Raw genomic sequence first — 25,546 nt, 5'->3', positions numbered from 1 at the left:
TATAAATGTAGTCATGTTGCAAGATTTGATGTTTGCCTTCCAGATCAAATTTTGTTGTTTTTAACCTAAATGAAATATGTTTAAATGTTTCTGCTAAGCAGGACTATTGTGGGGTTCCAGTAGTTAAAATAATTTATTTTAAAGCTTGTGCATTATTGTATGATATCCAGGTTCCTGTAATGCAGTGGCAATGTCCCTACCTCTGGGCCAGAATGCCCAGACTAAAATCTCATCTGCGTGAAGGCATGTCACAACATGTCCAAACACTTTGTTTTTAAACAAACACAATAGCATCTTCCAAATCAACTTTCTTGATTTTATGAAAAACGATCAAGTAATATAAATGAGAAAATTGCAAGTATAGCAATTCACTTAACTCAAGACCAATTCTCTATAGTTAAATTCAAGTTGACCTGATGTAAATTATATTCAAATTATTAATCAATTCATTGCCTGAAATATACAATGAATATTTGTTCGATAGAAGAGAGCAGGAAGAACATAAAATACAGAAGATTCATGCAAACATGGATTAGCACGGGAGGTTTCTCTGGTATACTGGCCAATGTTTATCCCTCAACCAATATCACTAAAACAAATTATCTGGTTAATCGATTGTTATTGTGAGATCATGCTGTGAAAGATACATAAACAATTTTTAAATGTTGTTTTTGTGTTAATGCGATTTTGGTGACTCTTTTTCTAACCTGGAAATCTGGAAATTGGAGAGGGAGGGTCCTCACGGGCGAGAGATATAAGGAGAGAACTAGCTGAACCATTGTAAAGCACTCAATTTCTGCTCTCATCTTTCAAGAATACTCAATACCATAATCATCCTGAAATTCAAAGATAATTCCCATCATTTTTCCTCTATTGCATTTTTAAATGCCCTTGTCTCCTGTTTCCTCCACTCCCTCCCTTCAACAGCAAGTGAAGGGAGCTCTTAGACATCTCTATCACTAAGATCAAGACCATTTTGCTGTTGGCTTCCTTCCTTTGCCTTTTCAGCTTAGTCATACTTCCTCCATGATTATTCCCGAATTCTCAATTTCTCTAGTTTCTTTCCTATTTCCCCTTGTACCTTCTTTGAGTTGTTTGAAATCCCATTCCTATTCTGTTGACCCTATTCTGCTAAACTGCAAATTTCTCCATTTTCCTTCTTGGTCCCCATGTTAGCTGCTATTATTCTCACTCCTAAGGTACAATCCCTTCTCTGGTTCCCTGCTGTCACCATACATCTCAAATAAAAAAACCCTTTGTCACCCTCAGTCCTTACAAAATACCATCCAATCTCCACCTTCTCTCCAGTCCTTGAAAATGCTGCTTCTATTCTGTAGATCTTTCCTGCAAGTTTGAGCACCTCCAATCTCTTTCCAACTTGCCATAATGCAAGTTTCTGTCAAATTCACAAAATCTGAATGTAAACATAGTGGACTATCCCTCCTTGTCCTTTTAGATTTGTCTGTAGTCTTTGACATGATTGACCACATCATCCTCTTCCTTTTTACCTCTGTCCTTGGTTCGGACCACACTTTTTATCCAGTCACCGCCTTTGACATGATTGACAATGGCTTCCCTTGATCTTGCATTGTAATTACTGTATGCTAAAGATCTGTCCTTGATACCGGTCATTGCATGCGGCCCCCTCTGACATCCAAAAACAAGGTCAGCTCTATTTCCTGACTACCTCACGTATTCCGTCCATTGTGACTAAATTATCACGAACTTCTGGCATTCAATGCAGGAAAAGTATACACTTCCTCCGTCAACATTTTAAGTCTTAATCCGTTGTGTTCAGATTTTGTAAGGAAACTCTGATCCCTAGTCATCTGTGAATTTGCCACCTCGAGATTTGACTATCCTGTACACTCCTGGATGACTTCCAATCATCTACCCTCTGTTAGCCTGCAGTCCTCCTAAACTTTGCTTCCTATATTCTAATTCTCAGGAAGTTCCATTAATTCATCCCCTTGTATTTGTTTTGTATTGTAATGTTAGGAGCAACTATATGGAGTGCAGTGGTCTTTTAAAGTCCTCTATCACCTCTATGTTCTCATAGTGTGAAAGTTAAATAAGACAGTTTTTTATTTTCCCTACCTCAGGAGGAACTGAAAATGAAGGACCAAAGTGTTAGAAAGTTACAGCAAGAAATGGATAGTCTGACGTTCCGAAATCAGCAACTGGCAAAGCGTGTAGAGTTACTTCAAGAGGAACTAGTAACTACTGAGGTCAAAGGCAAGAAGAGCAAGGTAAAGTCCAGAAAGGAACAAGGTTTCTGGGCTGCAAAGCTTTTTGAATTTTGGATGAAACCATGTAATGGATGGCATAGTGAGTTTTTGAATCTGCACTTTTCTTTGCAAATAGATGTTCACATATCTAAGTTGTATTTATCATTCACTGTTATTGACGGGAGAAACATCTAAAATATTTCTTAGCCAAAACAAATTTACTTAACAGTTGTTTGCAATCTTTGACATCTGCAATACATTCCCAGTCATCTTCCCACATTGCACACTCCACAAACGTCAGGTTATCCAAAATTCTTTTGAGTTCTTATTCGCGTTAAGTGCTGTTAATCTATCATTTGGTCTCACTGCCCTATACTGACTCTTTGATAAACAATACTATGAAACTTAAAACAAACACACATGATTGTGCAAAGATGGAGGTGGCAAGTCAAGATTGGACAGAGTATCAAAAGAAAATTGTGGAAAACGAAAAGGGAAATAAGGAAAGAAAACATGTGTGTGAGAAAGCTAGCGAGCAAAATTGTGTCTCTGTTTAAACAGAAAAAGAATTCTCAAAAGTAAAATTAGTGCTATAGAAGATGAGTTTGGGAAATTAATACAGGAAAATTAAGGAAATGGCAGAAGAATGAACAGATATTTTGCTTTGTTCTTCTTTGTAAAAGGTACAGTAAAACATCAGGAAATGGAATAGCAGGAGGAATTAAAGAAAATCACAATCATTAGGGAGGTGGTACAGAGTAAATCTGCAGGTCCTGATGGACTTCATCTTAACCAGCAAAATTATAACCCATGAAAACTAGTAGCTAGTGAGCTGGTCGATTAATTGGTTTAACTTTTCCAAAATTCCGTAGATTTCAGGCAAGGTTCAATTAGATCAGAAGACAGAATGTCACTCTCCTTATTCAATAAGGAAAGTAGTGCAAAGCGGGAAGTTACAGAGCAGTTAGTTCAACATTTGTCAGAGGGAAATATTAGAAATAATTATTAAAGATCTTATAGCAGGGCACTTGAAGAAGTTCAAGATAATCAGGCAGAGACAATGTGGTATTGACCAATATATTAAAGTTCTTTTGAGGAAGTAACATATTATGGTTGAAGGGGAATTGGTTGATTTAATATATTTGGATTTCTAGAAGTCATTTGATAAGCTACATTTAAACTTTTTATGAAAAATAAACACAGCAGGGTAACATTTTGGCAAGTGTCAGAGACAGGTTAGCTGACAGGAAATAATACACATAAATCTGCCTCTTTCTGGTTGGCAAGATGTAATGAGCTGTTTACCACAGGGATCAGTACTAGGGCCTCAACCTCTTAAAATATATATGTAACTGACCAGGATGAAGATATTAAAAGTTTGGTTGTGAAATTTGGTGAGACAAAGATAAGTAAAAAAAATTACAACAAAAGCCTACTTATGTGCCAAATAGCAAGTGATAGACAGGACTAAATTATTTCACAACCAATGGATTAGATCTAAGCTCTCGTCCTACAGCATTCAATCATGAATACTGGTGGCCAATTAAAAAAACTTGCAGGAGGAGGAAGCTTCACAAATATCCCCATCCTCAAAGAAGGGGGACCCAACATAGCATTACAAATGCTTCAGTGTTATCTTTTGCAACAATCTATAGACAGAAGTGCTAAGTGTAAGTTCATCTGTGCCTCCTGGATATCCCAAACATCACTGTTGCAAATATTCAGCCAATTGCATTTACTACCCATGATATAAAGAAGCAACTGCAGGCATTAGATACTGCAAAGGCTATAATCCTGACAAGATTCTGTCAGTGGTACTGACTATGTGCTCCAGAAATTGCTATGCCCTTAGCCGAGCTGTTCCAGTATGGTTAAACACCGGCATCTATCCAACAACATGTCCCGAATACGCAAAGCTTGACAAATCCAACCTGACCAGTCATCATTCATTCAGTCTAGTCCTGAGGTTGCAACACGTCCTTAACAGTAATCTCATTCCTGATGTGATGTTGGGATCAGCTCCTGACTTCATTACAACTTTGGTTCAAACATGATGTGGAGCAGCTGGTGTTGGACTGGGATGGACAAAGTTAAAAATCTCTCAACACCAGGGTATAGTCCAACAGGTTCATTTGGAAGCTGTAGCTTTGGAATGCTGCTTTTTCATCAGATGGTTTTGAAGCAGGACCATAAGACAATTTATTGCAAAAATTTACACTGTCATACAACTGCAATGATATATTGAACAAACCTAGATTGTTAAATTAACAACAATCTAGGTTTGTTCAATATATCATTGCAGTTGTATGACAGTGTAAATCTTTGCTATAAATTGTGTCCAACGATCTTGTACTCCATAGCCACCTGATGGAGTAGTGCTTCCAAATAAACCTGTCTGGCTATAACCTGGTGTTGTGAGATTTTGAACTTGCTTCAAACATGCACTCCTTTAAGTCAATTGATCAACCATGACTGGAGCCTCAAGATTGATCTCTCTTGACAATAGTTGCGATCATTGCATTCCTGAGGTCAGGAGAGGGTTTTGTATCTTCCCTCAGCTGGATGAGTTCATTCAGTTTTGGTGTTTGCAGTGCCTGCCAACAATGAGCGCTTCAGCTAGAATGCCATATGAGCCACAGGCTTTCTTAATTTTCCACCTGTGTGATAGTTTGTCACGGCTCTCCCATTGAGGTAGTTCCCTCATGGATTCCATCACAGGATTCTAGCAGATACTCTTTAGGCTATCAGCTGTCACTGTAAATTCACAAGTGAGGAGTTGATACTCTGTTCTTTCTAACATTGGCCATTGTTATACTTAAGAAAAAAATGTGAAGCTTTTTTTCATTTGACTTTGGTCTATGAATCACCTGGTAGCTATAAAGATTTTTGCAAATAATGGTCAGCATTAGTTGGAATCTCAGACATATTTTCCCCACCAAGTCAGGAAGGTAAAAGCAGATGTTCAGTAGGAGATTATTGGATTTATAGTTTTGAAAAGTTCAAAGTTTGTTTTATTGACCTTTGACGTGGCAAATCTTTGTTCTCACCTTCACAGCTATCAGGCTTTTGTTGCTTTGATACTTTTGAACTCTATAACTTTAGTAGCTGGAAATTTTGTTTTTGTTTCCTTCAAGTAATCACTGAAATTACCATTTGCTTCTCCATTTTTGGGTAGTGGTGTAAACATTCTGGTAAGAGTGTGTAGCTGTAATCCTTTTGCTTCCCAGCAACATAACAGTTTGATGCAAAACACACTGTTTATCCATCTGCTGCTTGGCACATAAGTAGGTTTATGTTGTAATTTTGCTACTTACCTTTGTGTCACCAACAAACTTTGCAATCAAACCTTTGTCTTCATCCTAATCATTTACATATATATTTTAAGAAGTTGAGGGCAAAATGTAAGTGTTTTTCCAATTGCCAGCCATTTCAGCATGCCACCATGTTTCCTGGCCAACGTTTCTGTTGGCCTGCTGCTATGCTCCAGTGAAATTGAGCACAAGCTGAAAGATTGTATCTCCATTTCCACTTGGGGACCCTGTAGCCTCAAGTTCAATGACTTTAGAACTTCGACACCATCTTCTATGTCCTTAACTCACCCTAAACCCTGTCATTGGGATTGCTTCCAGCACAGCCAACCCATTTTCACATATGTGGTCCCCATTAGCAGCATTTCTTTCTCCCTGGCATGTTATCATTCATCTCCTTTGTCTCCTTAACTGTCATTATCTTTCACTAGGCTTCATCTCTGCCTATCCACTCACTCAGTTCCTGCCCATGCCATTCCTTTTGTTAGGCATATATACCATCTTGCCCTAGCTACAATCGGTTCTGAAGAAGGGTCACTGGACACAAAACATTAACAGTGCTTTCTCTCCACAGATGCTGCAGACCTCCTGAGTTTCTCCAGCAATTTCTATTTGTTTCAGATTTCCTGTAGCTGCTGCTTTTTGTTTTATTTTGACAGTTTGGTAACATTGGTTGTATTGCTGAGGTTTGCAACTTAGGAATAAAATGCCACAGAGGGTTCTGTTATAGTATTACTCATGCCAAACATAAATGACTGAAACTAAATATTTCCACCACGCTTACACTGCTAATACAGTGGTTCAATTTTTCAGATAATGAGAAGTTTGTGACACTCAGTTAATTTACATGTACATTATATAAGAGTCCTAGAGATGTACAGCATGGAAACTCGTCCATGCCGACCAGATATCCTAACCTAATCTAGTCTCGTTTTCCAGCACTTGGCCCAGATCCCTCTAAACCTTTCCTATTCATATACCCATGCCTTTTTAAATGTTGCAATTATACCAGCCTCCACCACTTTCTTTGGCAGCTCATTCCATAAACGCACGATTCTCTGAATCAAGATATGGACTTCAATAAACCATACAATCAAGAAAGAACACACTGTACTCATTGTAGATTTACCGCAAGGCTGCACATGTCTGTTCTTGTGCTGTGAGCTCTCCCACGCAGGTTCCTCCAAGATCAGTTATGTTTTTCACTGCTTTGTTTTCCCAGAAGCACTCTGATGTCCAGGGATACATGAATTCAAACAGCAAAGGCAGTAACTGAACAAATTCAATGCTCTCGCGCCACCTCCCCCGCCTCGCCCTCACCCCCGCCCCGCCTTGCCCCCCCTTGCCCCCCTCGCCCGCCCCCCCCCTCGCCCGCCCCCCCCCTCGCCCGCAGCCCCCCCCTCGCCCGCAGCCCCCCCCTCGCCCGCAGCCCCCCCCTCGCCCGCGGCCCCCCCCTCGCCCGCGGCCCCCCCCTCGCCCGCGGCCCCCCCCTCGCCCGCGGCCCCCCCCCTCGCCCGCGGCCCCCCCCCTCGCCCGCGGCCCCCCCCCCTCGCCCGCGGCCCCCCCCTCGCCCGCGGCCCCCCCTCGCTCGTGCCGCCCCCCCCTCGCTCGCGCCCCCCCCCCCGCTCGCGCCCCCCCCCCCCGCTCGTGCCCCCCCCCCCCGCTCGTGCCCCCCCCCCTCGCTCGCGCCCCCCCCCTCGCTCGCGCCCCCCCCCTCGCTCGCGCCCCCCCCCCTCGCTCGCGCCCCCCCCCTCGCTCGCGCCCCCCCCCCTCGCTCGCGCCCCCCCCCCCTCGCTCGCGCCCCCCCCCCCTCGCTCGCGCCCCCCCCCCCTCGCTCGCGCCCCCCCCCCCCTCGCTCGCGCCCCCCCCCCTCGCTCGCGCCCCCCCCCCCTCGCTCGCGCCCCCCCCCCCTCGCTCGCGCCCCCCCCCCTCGCTCGCCCCCCCCCCCCCAAAGTTGTGAAGTTGATATGAAAGGATTGTTTTTCCCTGGTGATACAGCATGTCTAGGAACAGAGGACATAATGTCAGAGTAAGGGATCACATGTGGAAGACAGGATGAATCCCTTCTCAGAGGGGAATGGATCTGTGGAATTCTTTCTGGCAGAGCTTCTGTTGAAGCTAGGTCATTAATTATTTTAAAGCGAGATACAGATTTTTCATCAGTAAAGGTTCTGGGGAAAAGGCAAAGTGGAGTTGAGTACTAGATCAGCCATTAATCTCTCAACACCAGGTTATAGTTCAACAGGTTTAATTGGAAGCACTAGCTTTTGGAGTGCTGTTCCTTCATCAGGTGGTTGTGAGGTGAATTTGTACTTGCTGAGTGACATTGTACTTTGCTCAAAAACTGCATGCAAAAATTCACTTTTTAGATTAGAATCAGTCTAGACATTATGGCACAGACAGGGAACACTGGCTAACACCTTCAACATCTCAACATCTTATCTGTGCTGACACCAATTGTTACAGTTAACCTGAGAATGTAACTTATTTTTAAAAGTTTTCTCATTTACACATGAAAGAAGTGAAACTATCATGGTATTCGAACAGATGAAAGAGTCAACAAACAATCAAGGTATTTTTCAATGTATAATTTCAGTTACATCACACTGTAAACTTTTGCTATAAATTTTGTCTTACAATTGTGCGCCCCACAACCACCTGATGAAGGAGCAGCACTCCGAAAGCTAGTGCTTCCAATGAAACCAATTGGATGATAACCTGGTGTTGTGTGATTTGTAACACCCCAGTCCAACACTGGCATCTCCAAATCATAGATCAGCCATGATTTGATTAAGTTGAAGAATAGACTTGATGGGGCAAATGGCCTTCATCTGCCCCTACATCTTAGTCTAATGACCTAATTATTGAGAATCTAAGTGGTGTGTATTTCAGAAGGAGCCTATTTCACTCATTGTGCGTGTGCTGCCTGTTTTGAAAGATTCATCCAATTAGGTTTCCATCTCCGTTTTACTCCAGAAGCTTGAAACTTCCTCTTTCAAATAGTTATCCAATTTCTTTTGTAGATTATTGTATCAGCTTCCAATCTTTTGAGGCAATGTAGATTAATGTGTTTGTGTAAGGAAAGGAATACTTGTAATTATATTTATCTCAAGTATTGATTCTTTTATCAATTGTCTTTAAATAGCCTAAGTAGTTTGGCTTTGAATTCTTTGTTAATCCCCAGTGGCCTTTCACAGTGAGTTGATATCTAGTCAAAGAAGTTTGAAGATGAGAGAATACTGATGGGTGGTGATTGAAAGGAAAGTTGAGAATGGAATGAAGTTGACATGGGAATAAAGAAGAGGGATATGAAAAGAAAAGGAGTGTGTGTGTCAATTGATAGTGGGGAAAGGTGGGATATTAGGAGAATTAGTCCAAATGTGAAAAGTGATGCTTGGGAACATTGGACAAAGAGTGGTCTGAAATCTGAAAACTGCTCAGTTAGGGTTAGGCATGGAAATTAAAAACAACGTTTCATGGTGGTTGCAGAAGTTCCTAAAGATTTGATGAAATGTGTCTTTGGCCTGTTTTGGTAGGCTGACATGCCAAATTGTCAATGGGGATAGAAACAGAAGTTTGTTCAAGCAAGTAGGCTGTTCTTGGTGTTGGTCACAAGGTGAGCTAACTGCTAACAAATAAACTTAAGGAATGTTGTTGGTTTCATTGTGATGACAGGCCAGAGTTTGTGAATCCATTGGACTTAAGTTTAGAAACAGCAATGGGCAAGGTCTACCTTGTGCTAGCTGGAATGTATCAAGGAACAAGTTGGGCAGCTTTTTTCCCCTCGAGTATGTATCAGATTAAGTTTGGGTCTGTTATATTTTGTGACATGTTTAAAGGGATGGCTGGGGACAAGATGACCATCTGACTTTGTCTACACGGAGATGTTTGCTCACTCCAATTACATTAGTACAGCATCACCCAGTGGAGGTGATAAGAATTGAAATCTAAATTGAAATAAACATACGTGAGTTGACAGTCACGTTAGATAATGCCCCTTTGGCTCAGATTTTCGCTGTTGTTCTAAATGCCATATACAGTTGTGCAGCATCTATTATACATTTTTGCATAATATAAATTAGGATAGGTGCTAATTTTGAACTGACTTTGTACAGCAGAAGAATGTTGACCCTCCATCTCAAATGAGCCAACAGCGACAGAGTGTGTTTGATGAAGATCTGCAGAACAAAATACAGGAAAATGAGCGTCTGCACAGAGAAGTAAGTTAATTCCACAGTGTCAAATTTATCACACTTAAAGCAGTTTTTGTAATTGTTGCAATACTAGGCACGAGAAATCCTGATAACTGGCAATTTATAATCACATGTCACAGGATTAAAATGTTCCTGAGTCCAGAATGTGACATCAATTATCTGTTGCAAACCATGGATCAAAATCAGAACCATCAGGTTTGCAGAGTTTAGTTTGTGCCATTTGCTGACTTAATTGTATTTAGGAAAATCTCAATCCCTTCAGTTTTGGTGATTTTGTGAAGTATGTGAAATCCTGTGCAAGTGCATATAGATAAATTAAATGAATACTAAATTCTTATATCCTATAATTTCAATCATGAGGCATTTCCTCCATATCTCTCTCTTAAAGATTTTCTTTAAAATATACTTCTTTGGCTAAGATCTTGATCACACATGGGAATATTGGATGTGTGTCAAATGTAGTTTATTAATTCATTCTTTGAAGTACTTTGCTTTATTGTGTTCAATGTGCTATCTAATACATATTCAGTGCAAATTCTGAAAACTTCATATCAAAAAGCATTGCTAAACTTTCACTCAGATCTCGTAACTCGGTGAATTTCTTTTTAAAATTAGCAACATGGATTGTACAGGGTTTTTAATGTATAACACATCAGTGTTCTTTAAGAGCCGAAAATAAGTAATCTCAAAAATAGAGGAAAGTGGAAATCAGGTTAGTGACCAAGAGCACCTCAAAATCTATCTCCTTTGTTATTTTTCAAGGGGATTGAGTGTGAAGCTGAAATATTTGATTATATGTAATCAATAATTGAGTAAGAAGAGGCATGCAAAGGAGGTCATAATGCTAAAAGTAAAAGTTAAGTGCAGGAGTTTGAAGAATTGTTTCCTTCCTCCTAAAATTTTCAATCAAGAAGTTTATGATCTAAGAGCTAAAATATTCCCTTTAATACTGAGGATTAAGCCATGGTATTTTTACTGATATGAAATTGCAACACAAGGATGATCAGTTTTGTTACTTTACTCATTACTGCTTTTGTTCTTGTCATTTCAATTAGCAGCAGATATAATAGGCTCTGATCTATTGGAAAACATGATTGAACCCACTTAATTGTGGGCGGCACGGTGGCACAGTGGTTAGCACTGCTGCCTCACAGCGCCTGAGACCCGGGTTCAATTCCCGCCTCAGGCGACTGACTGTGTGGAGTTTGCACGTTCTCCCCCTGTCTGCGTGGGTTTCCTCCGGGTGCTCCGGTTTCCTCCCACAGTCCAAAGATGTGCAGGTCAGGTGAATTGGCCATGCTAAATTGCCTGTAGTGTTAGGTAAGGGGTAAATGTAGGGGTATGGGTGGGTTGCGCTTCGGCGGGTCGTTGTGGACTTGTTGGGCCGAAGGGCTTGTTTCCACACTGTAATGTAATCTAATGTAATTGCGCAAAAGGTTGCGTAACACTGGCCAGAAAGCTTTTGCTGTTTTAAGCTGAAGAGGGAAAAGGGCCTATGAGAATCATGTCCACTTGTGGTAGTTTAGATACCTGCTCAGACATGTTATGTATGGAGGAGAAAGTGAGGTCTGCAGATGCTGGAGATCAGAGCTGGAAGTGTGTTGCTAGAAAAGCGCAGTAGGTCAGGCAGCATCCAGGGAACAGGAGAATCGACGTTTCGGGCATAAGCCCTTCTTCAGAAACGTCGATTCTCCTGTTCCATGTTATGTATGGGACTTGAATCTGGACCTTCTGAGTTCGGGACTCCGCCACTTTAAATATTTTCTAAGCTGTTCAGATCCAAGATGGAGGACGGGAAAAATTTCTGGTTGTAACAGCTGCTTTTCTTTTTGAGGTATTTCAGGTGTTGGAGGTGATTTCCTCGAATTCTAGGAGCAACAATTACTGTTTTGTAAGCTGTTGCATTGTTTTGGAACTTTGGAGAAAAAAAACCAACAGCAGTCTTAAAAGGAAGCAGTACAGACAAAGGAAGCACATGGTGAGGTCAGTGCGAGAGAGAGAGAGAGAGAAACTGACAGAGCCATGAACCTGCATAGTTACTGCCTTTGCTGTTTGTGTTCATGTATCGCTGGATATCTGAGTGCATCTGGGAAAGTTAACAACCAGTGAAATTCACAACTAATCTTGGCGGAACCTGTTTGGGAGAGGTCACTGCACAGAAACAGATAAGTGGATATTTTAAGTGTGGACGACAGAAAGTCTGTAGTAGCGAGTAGAGTGGGTTCTTTCTTGATTATGTTTTTTGAGATATGTCTCTTGATTAAACTTAAAATATAAGCCATAACTATTAATTTAACCTGGAGCAGTGTTTTGTAGAGGAATAAGACGGTGTTATTTTCAGGGTCTGTAGATTGTGAAGGAGCAAAAATGGCCTTTGCAATGAGATGTATTTCTTGTCAGATGTGGGAGTTTAAGGAGAGTTTATGGGTTACTGTGGATTATATTTGCAATAAACGACGTTGGTTGCAAATCCTATCAGATCGAATGGATTGGTTGGAGAGACAGTTAGAGGCAATAAGGAATATACAAGAGCAAGGGGATGTGATGGATGGCAGTTATAGGAAGGGGGAAAAGTTGCAGATACAGTCACATAGATGGCTTCACTCCAGGAAAGGTAAGAGAGCTAGGCAGTTAGTGCAGGAGTCTTCTATGGCTATCCCCATTTCAAACAAGTATACTGTTTTGGAAAATGGAGAGGGTGATGGATCTCAAGGGAACGTAGCATGAACAGCCAAGTTTCTGGTATTGAGACTGGCTCTAATACAATGAGGGGTATGTCAGGTTCCAAGAGATCAATTGTGTTAGGGGGCTCTCTAGTCCGAGGTACAGACAGATGTTTCTGTGGCCAGCAGCAAAAATTCAGAGTGATGTGTTGCTTCCCTGGTGCCAGGATCAAGGAGGGTGCAGAGTGTTCTCAAGGGAGAGAGGGGCTAGCAGGAGGTCATTGTCCGCATTGGAACCAATGACATAGGAAGGGAAAAGGTTGAGATTCTAAAGGGAGATTAGAGAGAGTTAGGCAGGAATTTTAAAAGGAGGTACTCTAGAGTAGTAATAACTAGATTACTCCCAGTGCTACGAGCTAGTGAGGGCAGAAATAGGAGGATAGAGCAGATGTGAATGCATGGCTGAGGAGCTGGTGTATGGGAGAAAGATTCACATTTCTGGATCATTGGAATCTCTTCTGGGGTAAGGGTGACCTGTACAAGAAGGACGGATTGCACCTAAATTGGAAAGGGACTAATATACTGGCAGGGAGATTTGCTGGAGCTGCTCGGGAGGATTTAAACTAGTAAGGTGGGCAATGGGACCCAGGGAGATAGTGAGGATAGAGATCAATCGGAGACTGGTACGGTTGAGAACAGAAGCGATTCAAACAGGGCAGGCAGGGACAAAGCAGAGAGCAAGGTAGGACTGATAAATTTAACTGCATTTATTTCAATGCAAGAGGCCTAACAGGGAAAGCGGATGAATTCAGGGCATGGTTAGGAACATGGGACTGGGATATCATAGCAATTACAGAAACATGGCTCGGATGGACAGGACTGGCAGCTTAATGTTCCAGGATACAAATGCTACAGGAAGGATAGAAAGGGAGGCAAGAGAGGGGGAATGGCGTTTTTGATAAGGGATAGCATTACAGCTGTACTTGGGATATTCCCGAAAATACATCCAGGGAAGCTATTTGGGTGGAACTGAGAAATAAAAAAGGGATGATCACCTTATTGGGATTGCATATGGGCCCCCTAATAGTCAGAGAAATTGAGAAACAAATTTGTAAGGAGATCTTTTATCTGTTAGAATAAATGATGGTCATGGTAGGGGATTTAATTTTCCAAACATATACTGGGACTGCCGTAGTGTTAAGGGTTAGATGGAGAAGAATTTAAATGTGCACAAGAACATTTTCTGATTCTGTATGTGGATGTACCTACTAGAGAAGGTGCAAAACTTGACCGACTCTTGGGAAATAAGGCCGGGCAGGTGACTGAGGTGCCAGTAGGGGAGCACTTTGGGGCCAGTGACCATAATTCTACTAGACTTAAAATAGTGATGGAAAAGGATAGAATAGATCTAAAAGTTGAAGTTCTGCATTGGAGAAAGGCCAATTTTGATGGTATTAGGCAAGAACTTTCAAAAGCTGATTGGGTGCAGATGTTCGCAGGTAAAGGAACGACTGGAAAATGGGAAGCCTTCAGAAATGAGATAACGAGAGTCCAGAGAAAGTATATTCCTATTGGGGTGAAAGAAAAGGTTGGTAGGTATAGAGAATGCTGGATGACTAAAGAAATTGAGGGTTTTCTTAAGAAAAAGAAGGAAGCATATATCAGGTATGGACAGGATAAATTGAGTGAATCTTTACAGCATAAAGGCAGTAGGGATATACTTTGAGGGAAATCAGGAGGGCAAAAAGGGACAATTAGCTTTGGAAATTGAATTAAGGAGAATCCAAAGGGTTATTACAAATACATTAAGGACAAAAGGGTAACTAGGGAGAGAATACGGCCCCTCAAAGATCAGCAAGGCGGCCTTTGTGTGGAGCTGCAGGAGATGAGGGAGATACTAAATGAGTATTTTGCATCAGTATTTAATGTGGAAAAGGAAATGGAAGATATAGAATATAGATATAGGGAAATAAATGGTGACATCTTTAACAATGTCCATATTATAATGGAGGAAGTGTTGGATATCTTGAAACGCATCAAAGTGGATAAATCCCCAGGACCTGATCAGGTGTGCTCTAGAACTCTGTGGGAAGCTAGGGAAGTGATTCTGAGCCTCTTGCTGAGATATTTGTATCATCGATGGTCACAGGTGAGGTGCTGGAAGACTGGAGGTTGGTTAATGAGGTGCCACTGTCTAAGAAGGGTGGTAAGGACAAGCCAGGGAACTATAGACCGGTGAGCCTGACGTCAGTGGTGGGCAAGTTGTTGGAGGGAATCCTGAGGGACAGGATGTACATGTATTTGGAAAGGCAAGGACTGAATAGGGTTTGTCAGCATGGCTTTGTGCATGGGAAATCATGTCTCACAAACTTGATTGAGTTTTCTGAAGAAGTAACAGAGGATGTGATCTATGTGGACTTCAGTAAGGCATTCGACAAGGTTCCCCATGGGAGACTGTTTAGTAAAGTTAGATCTCATGGAATACAGGGAGAACTAGCCTTTTGGATACAGAACTGGCTCAAAGGTAGAAGACAGAGGGAGTTGGAGGATTGTTTTTCAGACTGGAGGCCTGTGACCAGTGGAGTGCCACAAGGATCGGTACTGGGTCCACTATTTTCCGTCATTTATATAAATGATTTGGATGTGAGCATAAGAAATAAAGTTAGTAAATTTGCAGATGAGACCAAAATTGGAGGTGTAGTGGACAGCGAAGAAGGTGATCTCAGATTACAACGGGACCTTGATCAGGTGGGCCAATGGGCTGAGAAGTGGCAGATGGAACTTAATTCAGATAAATGCGAGGTGCTGCATTTTGGAAAGCAAATCTTCGCAGGACTTATACACTTAATGGTAAGGTCCTAGGGAGTGGCTGAACAAAGAGACCTTGGAATGCAGGTTCATATCTCCTTGAAAGTGAAGTTGCAGATAGATAGGATAGTGAAGAAGGTGTTTCATACGGTTTCCTTTATTGGTCAGAGTATTGAGTACAGAAATTGGGAGGTCATGTTGCGGCTGTGCAGGACATTGGTTAGACCACTGTTGCAATATTGTGTACAATTCTGGTCTCCTTCCTATTGGAAAGATGTGAAATTTGAAAGAGTTCAGAAAAGATTTAAAAGGCTGTTGCCAGGGTTGGAGGACTTGAGCTATAGGGAGAGGCTGAACAGCTGGGGCTGTTTCCTCTGGAGCATTGGAGGCTGATTGGTGACCTTATAGAGGTTTACAAAATTGAGGGGCATGGATAGGATAAATAGACAAGGTCTTTTCCCTGGGGTGGGAAAGTCTAGAACTAGGGGGCATAGGTTTAGGGTGAGAGGGGAAAAATATAAAAGAAACGTAAGGGGCAAGTTTTTCACGCTGCGGGTGTATGGAATGAGCTGCCAGAAGAAGTGGTGGAGGTTAGTACGATTGCAACATTTAAAGGGATCTGGATAGGTATATGAATAGGAAGGGTTTGGAGGGATATGGGCCGGGAGCTGGCAGGTGGGACGAGATTAGGTTGGAATATCTGGTCGGCATGGATGAGTTGGACCAAAGGGTCTGTTTCTGTGCTGTACAACTGTATGACTCTATGACTAAATGCTATCACATCCCTCTGGAGGAAATGGGATTCCTGGATCAGTGGTATTGACACTACTGTTGTGCCACAAATACACTCGATTTTTGTATTTTGTTTGATTTGTTACAACACCTCTGGAACAGGTGGGACTTGAACCTGGGCCTTCTGGTCTTGTGGTAGGGGTGCAATCACAGCACAATAAGAGCTCCTACTTGTGGCTGTTTATCACTTAGGCTTATTGTTGAACCAGTTGACACTAACTATTTGCCTACTACTTCCCTGTCTCCCCCTGTGAAGTAACAAAACTGACCATCCTAGTGTTGCAATTTCATATCACTAAAAATACCATAACTACTTATTCAGTATTAAAGTTAAGAAGGAATATGTTAGCCTTCAGGTCATAAACATCTCATTGCCTCCTTATGCTTCCAATTTTCAAATTCCTGCACAGAGTTTGCCTAAGGCTTTCTGAGGCAACTTATCTTTTCAAAGGCACAATGCTCAATCCAGGGATCTGACATTGGGCTTGGGGTATGGCTGCTGAATGCGAACCTCCACTCTTGCCTTAATCACACCAGAGAAGTGGTTTTTTAGATTAGATTAGATTACTTAGTGTGGAAACAGACCCTTCGGCCCAACAAGTCCACATCGCCCCGCCGAAGCACAACCCACCCATACCCCTACATTTACGCCTTACCTAACACTACGGGCAATTTAGCATGGCCAATTCACCTAACCTGCACATCTTTAGATTGTGGGAGGAAACCGGAGCACCCGGAGGAAACCCACGCAGACACAGGGAGAACGTGCAAACTCCACAGAGTCAGTCACCTGAGGCGGGAATTGAACCCGGGTCTCTGGCGCTGTGAGGCAGCAGTGCTAACCACTGTGCCACCGTGCCACCCACTATTGAGTAAATGGACTGAGCAGTGTGATACATGCCCGTGACCTGATGGACTTCATCCCAGAGTCTGAAAAGAAGTGGCCTGATGATAGATGATACATTGGTTTTAATTTTCCAAAACCCCCTAGTTTCAAGGATGGTTATTTTATGTTGGAAAATAGTGAGTGTTACTCTTCTTCAAAAGGTAAAGGAGATAGAAAGCAGGAAACTATATGCTAGTTGGCTTAACAATTGTCATAGCAAACATGTTGGAAGCTATTAATGAAGCAGTTTTGCAGGGCAGCTGGATAGTTCAAAGTAATCAGGCAAAGTCAACATGGTTTTGTGAATGGTCAGACGTGATTTCCCTATCTATTGGCATTCTTTGAGGAAGTAATACTTAGTATGAAGGGAGACTGGTGCTCGTGCTGGTACTTAGATTTCCAGAAGGCACTTTATGCAATGTCAAAAGCAGTTTGTGTAGGGGTTGGGATTTTGGCATGGCTGAAAGATTGGCTGGCACAGCCTACCATTCTCTCCAACTCGTGGCTCTCATCACATAATTAGCTTCTCTTTTGTCTTGTCATCAACAAGGCCTCTTCATTGCCTACCCATTCAAATGGTTTATGCCCAAAATGTTGACTCGCCTGCTGCTTGGATGCTGCCTGACCTGCTGTGCTTTTCCAGTGCCTCACTTTTTGACTATGTCTCCCTCTCTGTGCTCTATCTCTATTTACCTGCTCACCTCTCCTTCATTACCACCACCATCCTAATCTTTGTTTTCTGTTTTCTCCCCACAGATGCTGCCAGACTTGAGTTTCTCCAGCAATTTCTGTTCTTGTTAACTTACAATGGGTATGATTCCACATGTGATAATTGCTTGAGTGATTATTTCCCATTTGAGTAATAGGGGAATTTGACTGCAGGGTGGGGACATTATGTAAAGGAATTTAAACGAAGTCTGATCCTATTCATATGCGTGCTTTTTAAAAAGCTAGTGACAGAATCTTGACTGTAATTCTCTTGATTTGTCCTGCATCCCATCTCTCAGCCCTGGGTTGCTAAGGCTGATTGTAACTTCCACAACTACTGCTCAAAATGGATAAAAGGATTCAAAAGCATGGCATGTAGATCCAAAATATTCTGGCCTTAACTGACTAAGCCATTAGAGAATTTGTACTTTTTTGTTCCTTTTTTGTCTTTGTTAGGCTTTGATCCAAGCAAATGGTAGCCTGACTCTGTATCTAGTTGTGAAATAAGTGTATACCTACCCATTTATTTTATCTTATTTTTCTGCCTTTCACTGAAGGCGGGGAATGTCTCTATACATATCCACATGTAAACTGACTGCACTGGGATTTAAATTTACAGCTTTCCTAATTTCAAAGTATTTAATCAATGTTTTATTACTTTTAGAAGAACTCAATTAATGCACTGAAAGCCTCACTATTTCATAGTGCGTTTTGATAGAAATATTTTTTCCAATTAAAAGATTAGATTAGATTACTTAGTGTGGAAACAGGCCCTTCGGCCCAACAAGTCCACACCGACCGCCGAAGCGCAACCCACCTGGACCCATTCCCCTACACTTACCCCTTCATCTAACACTACGGGCAATTTAACTTGGCCAATTCTCCTAGGAGGAAACCAGAGCACCCGGAGGAAACCCACATAGTCATGGGAAGAATGTGCAAACTCCACAGAGTTGCCTGAGGCGGGAATTGAACCCGGGTCTCTGGCGCTGTGAGGCAGCAGTGCCAACCGCTGTGCCACCATGCTGCCCACTTTCAAAGAGTAAACCACCCAGGCCCATTCCCCCTACCCTACTACTCTACATTTACCCCTGACGAATGCACTTAATCTCTACACATCCCTGAACACTATGGGCAATTCACCTTACCTGCACATCTTTGGATTGTGGGAGGAAACTGGAGCACCCAGAGGAAACCCACACAGACACGGAGAATGTGCAAACTCAACACAGGCAGTTGCCTGAGGCTGGAATTGAACCCAGGTCCCTGGCGCTGTAAGGCAGCAGTGCTAACCACTGAGCCACCATGCTACCCAAGCTGATTTAACCCCAAATTAAATCTTGGGTTTTATTGGATAAAAGCTTTTCTTTTAGTTGGTCTTAGATTGATTTATTTAATATTAACGTTTCACCTTTCTTAAAATATAATTAAACGTTAATCCTTACATTTTTCAAGTTATGTTTTGGTGAAATAATAAATAGATTAGATTGACCTTTTGCATCTAAATACCATTTCATATTTGAGTTACTTAGTATATGTCTTGCTTCTTTTGGCTATTTTGTCTTGTAAGTAGCAGAAACTGAACTGAACAGCTATTATGAATGCAAACTGTGGTGGGGAAACTTAGCAGGTCGAGCAGCATCGATGGAAAGAAAAAGAATGATATTTCAGGTCTAGTGGCCCTTCATTGGAATTGAAAGCAGCTAGGAAATGGTACTTATGATGGTGGTTTAGGAAAGAACAAATGAATATGTGTAGATACAAGAGCAGCTTAGAGGCTGGCAGTTCTGTGGCAAGTAACCTGCCTCCTAAGTACCTAAAGCCTTTCCATATCTACATGTCTCAAATCAGAATATGGTGGAATCAGTTGGGAAGATTGCCACTTCACCAAGTGACTTTCTTCAGAACTTTCTTTGAGTCACTGGGCCAGATGTCAACTTTGCTTTTTCTGCACAGATGTGCCTGACCTGAGCTTTTCTAGCAGTTTGATTTCCAGCATCTACAGGTCTCTGGTTGATTAATCCATGACAAAACAACCTGCTTTATTGGTATTCCATCCATTAACTGAGCATTCACTCGCTCAGCAACAGTGTGCACCATCTGTAGAATGCAGTGCACAATCTCTCAAAAACTCTTAAGACAGCATTCTCCAAGCCTATGATCTTTTCCACTGAGAAGGATGAGCAGCAAATGCATGCGAACAACATCACCTGCAAATTCCCTTCAAGTCGCATGTCATTCTGACTTTGAACTATGTTACCATTCTTGTAATATTGCTGGTTCAGAATCCTGAAATTCCCTCCATAATTATACTGTTTGCATATCTACACTGCATGGACTGCTGTGGTTCAAGCAGAGGCTCACCACCGCCCTTTCAAGTGCTGTTGGATGAGCAATTAATGCTGGCCTAGTCACCTAATTACATTTTTAAAAAAAACTCTTGTCCCTCCCTCGATGTAAGGGTGTTGTTACAATTTGTCTTGACGACCTATGCAAAACCTGATCATTGGAAATGTACAAGTGGCCTGATTAGCTCAATCCTGTTTGGATTATCACTTCTTAACAATGCAGGTTTATTCCAGTATATTTTCAATTATTGTCTTCATTTCATGAATCAAAATACAATAGTGATTGCATTGCAAATGGTGATAATTAAAGCATACTGCTCTTTTGAAGTTGATTATTTTGCAATGTGAATGGCTTCGTCCTAAGTAATTTCTTTGGTACGAAATAATTTAATTTTGAGAATTTTGCATTTTGAAAGTCCTCTTGATTTTCAAAACTAGACAATCGAGATTTCCTGTACACAACTACTTTCCCTTCAGTTGAATTATTTTGTCAGTCCTATTAATTTGTGTATTAATTTGGAAAAACTACAGTAAATATAGTCCAGTCTTGATAGCTCGACCCTAATTTTTGTGCAGCTTAATTGCTTAATCTCTGAATTCAGTTTTAATATCAAGGAATGAACATTATAGAAACAGTGAAACTCTTTTTGACAGTCTCTCAGACTCTTCATATTATTGGTCATATTGAAATTTCTTCTACTGAAGCTGCTTAATGTTTGTGGAAAAAATATTTCTGTGACATTTGGAATTTGTCCAAGAGTACTGTGATTTACATTTGGACCCATTTCAAATGCTGCCTGAATAGCATTTAGCAACCATTCCATGTGTACACATCTTTGTTTCTCCTGTATTGTTTTTAGGTCATCAGGTTTTTTTTGGCTGTCCAACTTCTGAAAAACTGATTTGTCTTTACTTGAAGTAAAATTTGCCAGTATTCTCCAATTAAGCCCACACCTTTATAAGGTTGTGGCTTTTGCTTATAAAGACCTTAGCTCTGTGCTTTAACTAGCTCTGGAACATTTAAAAAAAAACTGTTTGATTTAGGAACACATTTGGTCATCAGGCACGAATGTTATCTGTCTGAAATTTAATTGTGATCAATATGTTATGTAATAAATATGCAAGCCTTGTGTATGGTAATATTAGGATTAAAACCAGGATTTTCATTCTATGGTGCTCTACTTTCAGTGATCACCAGGTGCGGGCAGTTATCAGGAAATAAGATTAAAACCAGATTTTTCTAGGTAGTCCTCATAGATGTTTCTTTCTTGTTCACTCACTTTGACTACTGTGCTGGCTCTTGTTTTTGTTGTGATTTGGCTGCATTGTTTTCCATTGTCCTCATTGTATGTGAAACATTGAAGCATGTCCACTCCCAATCATCAGCAAAACGATGGAAGAGGTCACAGACAGTGCTATCAAGTGCCATTTGTTTAGCAATAACCTGCTGTTACTTCTGCCAGGGCTGTTCAATTCCTCAACTCAATAGAGCTTGTGTCCACCATGAACAAAAGAGTTAAACTCCAGCATAAGGGGGAGTAACTGTTCTTGACATTTTAGCAGTGTGGCATCAAGGATCTCCAAGATAAGTGACATTGTGGGAATTGGGAAAATGATCCAATAATTCAAGTCATAGGTAGTACAAAAAAAAGGATGTAGTTGTTGGTCTGTCATCTCAGCTCCAGGACGTCACTACAGGGTTCCTCAGCATTGTGTCCAAGGCACGGTGCGCTTCAGTCTCGTCAATTTCATCCAAACTAAAATCATAAGCAGGGATGTTCACTGCACAATGTTGAACACCGTTTTTAACTTCTCAGATGTTGAAGTCGTCAGTGCCCATACGTAGCAAAAGCTGGACAACATCTAGGCCTGGACTGAAATGGCAAGTGAGATTTGCGTGAGGCAATGGCAGTCTCCAGCAACAGTGAATTTGTTTGTGGGATATTACAAATTAGCTTCCATGATTCAGCGGACAATGATTGCACCTCAAAAGTAATTCATTGGAATGGTCCACCAAGTCAATGTTGTGAAAATAACTACATAATTGTACAAAGTTAAAAATCACAACACCAGGTTATAGTCAAACAGGTTTAATTGGAAGCACACTAGCTTTTGGAGCGCCGCTCCTTCATCAGGCACTCCGAATGCTGGTGTGCTTCCAATTTAACCTGTTTTTTAACTTTGTACACCCCAGTCCAACACCGGCATCTCCAAATCTTACATAATTGTAAGTTCGCTTCCTTGGTGGTGGCTGATTGATTGGTGTTCGCTTTTTGCCCAATTTATATTTATTTTATTTGCCCTTTAGTTCAGAAAAGTAGTTATTTGTTTTATTTCTTGAGCATCCGTGTATCATGACTGCGACACTACTGTGGTTTTCCCTTGCAACATAACTTGGTAAGCCAGACCACTTTTTGCAAGGGCTTTTCCTAAAATGCTTCAAATCGCATGCAAAGTTTGTGTGCGCCATGGTAACTTTTTTTTGGAGAGGGTGGATGTAGGTTTTCTTTTCCAATACTTCTGGTGAATTTTGGTTTATAAGTTTTGCCAGGCAATATACCAGAGATGTCTATGGTATCCTGTTTCAAGGCAATTGTTTTCTGCCAAGGAGAAGGAAAAGACATCAAGGTCTGTATCAAATGAAGTAGTTGAATTATTGTTACATAGTTGCTGTTTACTTGGGATATTATCCTAAAGGTTTCTTTGTTTATTTTCATTCTGGGCTTGGTGTAATGGTTACAGAAACTGCAGGGTAGCTATATTGATACTTTTGAGAAGTTGAAATTTGCAACCTGGCTTTCATCTCCAAATTATTATAGCAGTTACTGGTATAAGGCATGCAATATTGACTTTTTGAAAGCTTTTTGAACATCTTTTAACTTGATGACTAGCATTTGTACAGGTTCCTGTCTTTGAGTTTTTTTGGTTTAAAACATTTGGCATGAAAGGTCACAGTTGAATGGAGCATTAAAAATAATTGGAGTACTTTATTGTGGAGTTATGTTATTGCTCACGGTAAGATTGTTTGCTTCAAATAATTTGAAAGAAATGGAACAAGAAAGGTGTTCAGCTCATCTCTGTTCCTATATCAATAATTAAGAACAGTTTTTTTTTATTCATTCATGGGACATGGCCCCATTGCCAGCAATGTCCAATATTTATTGCTGTCCCTCGTTGTCCTTAAGAAGTTGGTATTGAGCTGCCCTTTAAAACCAGTGCAGTCCATGTGCTGTAGGTGGACTCATGATGCCCTTTGGGAGGGAATTTCAGGATTTTTACCAAGCGACAGTGAGGAATAGCAATATATTTCCAAGTGAGGATGGTAAGTGGTTTGGAGGGGAAATTGCAGATGGGGGTGTTAAGCCAGCAATCTCAGTATCTGTGTTTGAGATTTTGTTTTGTATTTCTTTGTGCAGATACAAGAAGCACAAGCAAAACACAGACAAACTGAAACTGACCTCAGGGAGCGATTACTGGTACTGGAGAAAGATGCTATGCAACATAAAGCTGTGATAGATGGCTTGAAGATGAAGTACATGGATACCATAGAAAAACTTCAAAATGACAAAGCAAATTTAGAGGTGAAATTTCAACATGTATCCTTCTCATTCTAATGTGGCTCCCTTCGCTCTTTTCTCATGTGCTAGCTCTGGGAATGAATTGGTGTGCACAAGAACAAGACAGCATTCCAGAGCTTCATTTGCTTTTTCCACACTTGAGGAAAGCATTCGAGCAGGACCTTTTACGCTGTTGCAAATTGGTATTTGAAGACCTGAACTCAAAATAGCTTACAGCATTTGCCAGTTTAATGAACTTTGAGTTCAAAGTTCTCTCTCTCTTTCTCTCTTTCTCTTTTCTGTCAGCGCCATTCTGCCTATAGTTTAGTCTGTTCTTCCACCCCATCTTTAGCACACGTACCATCCTTTTCCTAGCTTTAATCGATTCTGAAGAAGGGTCACTGAACAAAAGTATTAACTGTGCTTTCTCTCTACAGATGCTGTTGAGTTTTCCAAGCAATTTCTGTTTTTTTTTGTTCTCAAAGCTGTTCCAAGTAACTGCACAAGAAGCACACCTATAGTTCATAGAATGATGTAGGGCTGAAGAATGCAAGATTTCTGTTTCCTATCATATCAAACATCAATTTTAAGGACCTTTGCTAATGTTGGCAAATATTGTTAAATGTTAACTTAGGTCCCAGCTGGGCAAAATACTAAACCATTTATTAAAAGTCAAATAAATCCCAGTAAATTGAGGCATTCAGTCCATTCCATGTTATCATATTTTAATGTCCATTGTGAAGTTAATAGTAAGACCATAAAACATAGGATCAGAAATAGGTCATTCATTCTTTCGGCTCTGCTTTGCTCATTCAATGAGATCATGGTTGATCAGATAATCCTCCACTCCACACTCTTGCCTTTTCTCCATAAACCTTGACTCGCTGACTGATTAAATATTTATCTATCTTAACTTTGAATATACTTAATGATTCAGCATCAACAGTCATCTGTGGATTAAAAACAAAATCCCAGATTCACTATCTTTGGGGCAGAAATTCCTTCTTGTTTGTCTTAAATGTGCCATTCCTTGTTCTGAGATTATGCCTTCTGGTCCTAGACTCTCCCACAAGGAGAAACAGCCTTTTAGATTGCCGACCCTGTCAAGTCTCTTAGAAATCTTGTCATGTCAATAAGGTCACCCCATTAGAAACTTGTTGCATCTATGACCGGACAGTTAAGAATGAAGCCAATAAAAGGCAAGCCCACTGAGCTGCAATAAAGGGACCACTTTTAAAGAGGTTTTTGAGGTGGTGTTAAAGCTTTATAGAGAGAACAGAGAAAGGAAATTGACAATAACGAGATGTTTGTGAGTTTGGAGCAGTTTCATTATTATGGTGAACAAAGCCCTGATTGTAAAATTCAAGTGAGTTTCTGAAAAGATGTTTTTGGGACGTAATAAACATGATTTCGGGACTTTGGACAGGAAAGCATGTTTGGAGATACAACTGTAGTTTACAAGAGCAGGGATTAAAGCTCACTTTTTTTAAAGTGATGATCAGCTGCTTGTGCAGATGGATTTTTTTTTAAGCTTGGCTTTGGAAAAGATTCATAAACATTTTCAAAAACATACAATATTTCTCACAGGTGAAATCACAATCCTTGGAAAGAGAAGCAAAGGACTGTAGGCTTCGGACAGAAGAATGGTAAGATAGTTATGATTTGTGCTGTATTACTGGTTATTACTGATAGACTTGCATTGAACATTGTGAAACATTTAATACTTCATCGTTTTCAATGCAGCCAGCAACAGCTAAAGAATATCCATACTGATCTGAGTAGCCGTTTGGACCAGTCATTAAGTATTATTCAAGACAAGGTGCCATTTAATGATACGAGTGAGTATGACTACTTCCTGTGCAATTGAGTATTTTCAATGGAGTCCAAGACATGAGTTAGTTTCAATAAGAATGTGGTTGTTAATTTTACTCCTCCTGGGTTAAATTAATTATAAAATTCTTGCGGCCATCAGCTTTCTTACAGGAAAATTTTTTTTCAATTTCATTGCATTATAAGGTCCCACTATTTTTAAAA

The 25,546-nt window shown here is 41.0% G+C and overlaps 1 protein-coding gene across 2 annotated transcripts in view; it reads left to right on the top strand.

Annotated features, from left to right (window-relative positions):
- Positions 1 to 25,546, top strand: part of ppp1r21 (protein phosphatase 1, regulatory subunit 21) — a 104,315-nt gene that overhangs the window by 1,894 nt on the left and 76,875 nt on the right. The window contains exons 3-7 of one of the 2 annotated variants that reach the window (XM_043695616.2): positions 2,103 to 2,249; positions 9,655 to 9,756; positions 23,372 to 23,536; positions 25,100 to 25,158; positions 25,256 to 25,350. In XM_043695616.2, the coding sequence (XP_043551551.2) occupies positions 2,103 to 2,249; positions 9,655 to 9,756; positions 23,372 to 23,536; positions 25,100 to 25,158; positions 25,256 to 25,350 (568 nt within the window). Of the gene's footprint in view, positions 1 to 2,102; positions 2,250 to 9,651; positions 9,757 to 23,371; positions 23,537 to 25,099; positions 25,159 to 25,255; positions 25,351 to 25,546 lie in introns of both variants that reach the window. The other variant, XM_043695615.2, reaches the window with a different exon arrangement.

Source organism: Chiloscyllium plagiosum, unplaced genomic scaffold, assembly GCF_037043375.1.
Source record: "Chiloscyllium plagiosum isolate Xiang-an unplaced genomic scaffold, Cpla_swu_hap1 HiC_scaffold_10, whole genome shotgun sequence".
Taxonomy (NCBI): Eukaryota; Metazoa; Chordata; class Chondrichthyes; order Orectolobiformes; family Hemiscylliidae; genus Chiloscyllium; species Chiloscyllium plagiosum.
This window is presented reverse-complemented; position numbering and strand designations above follow the sequence as displayed.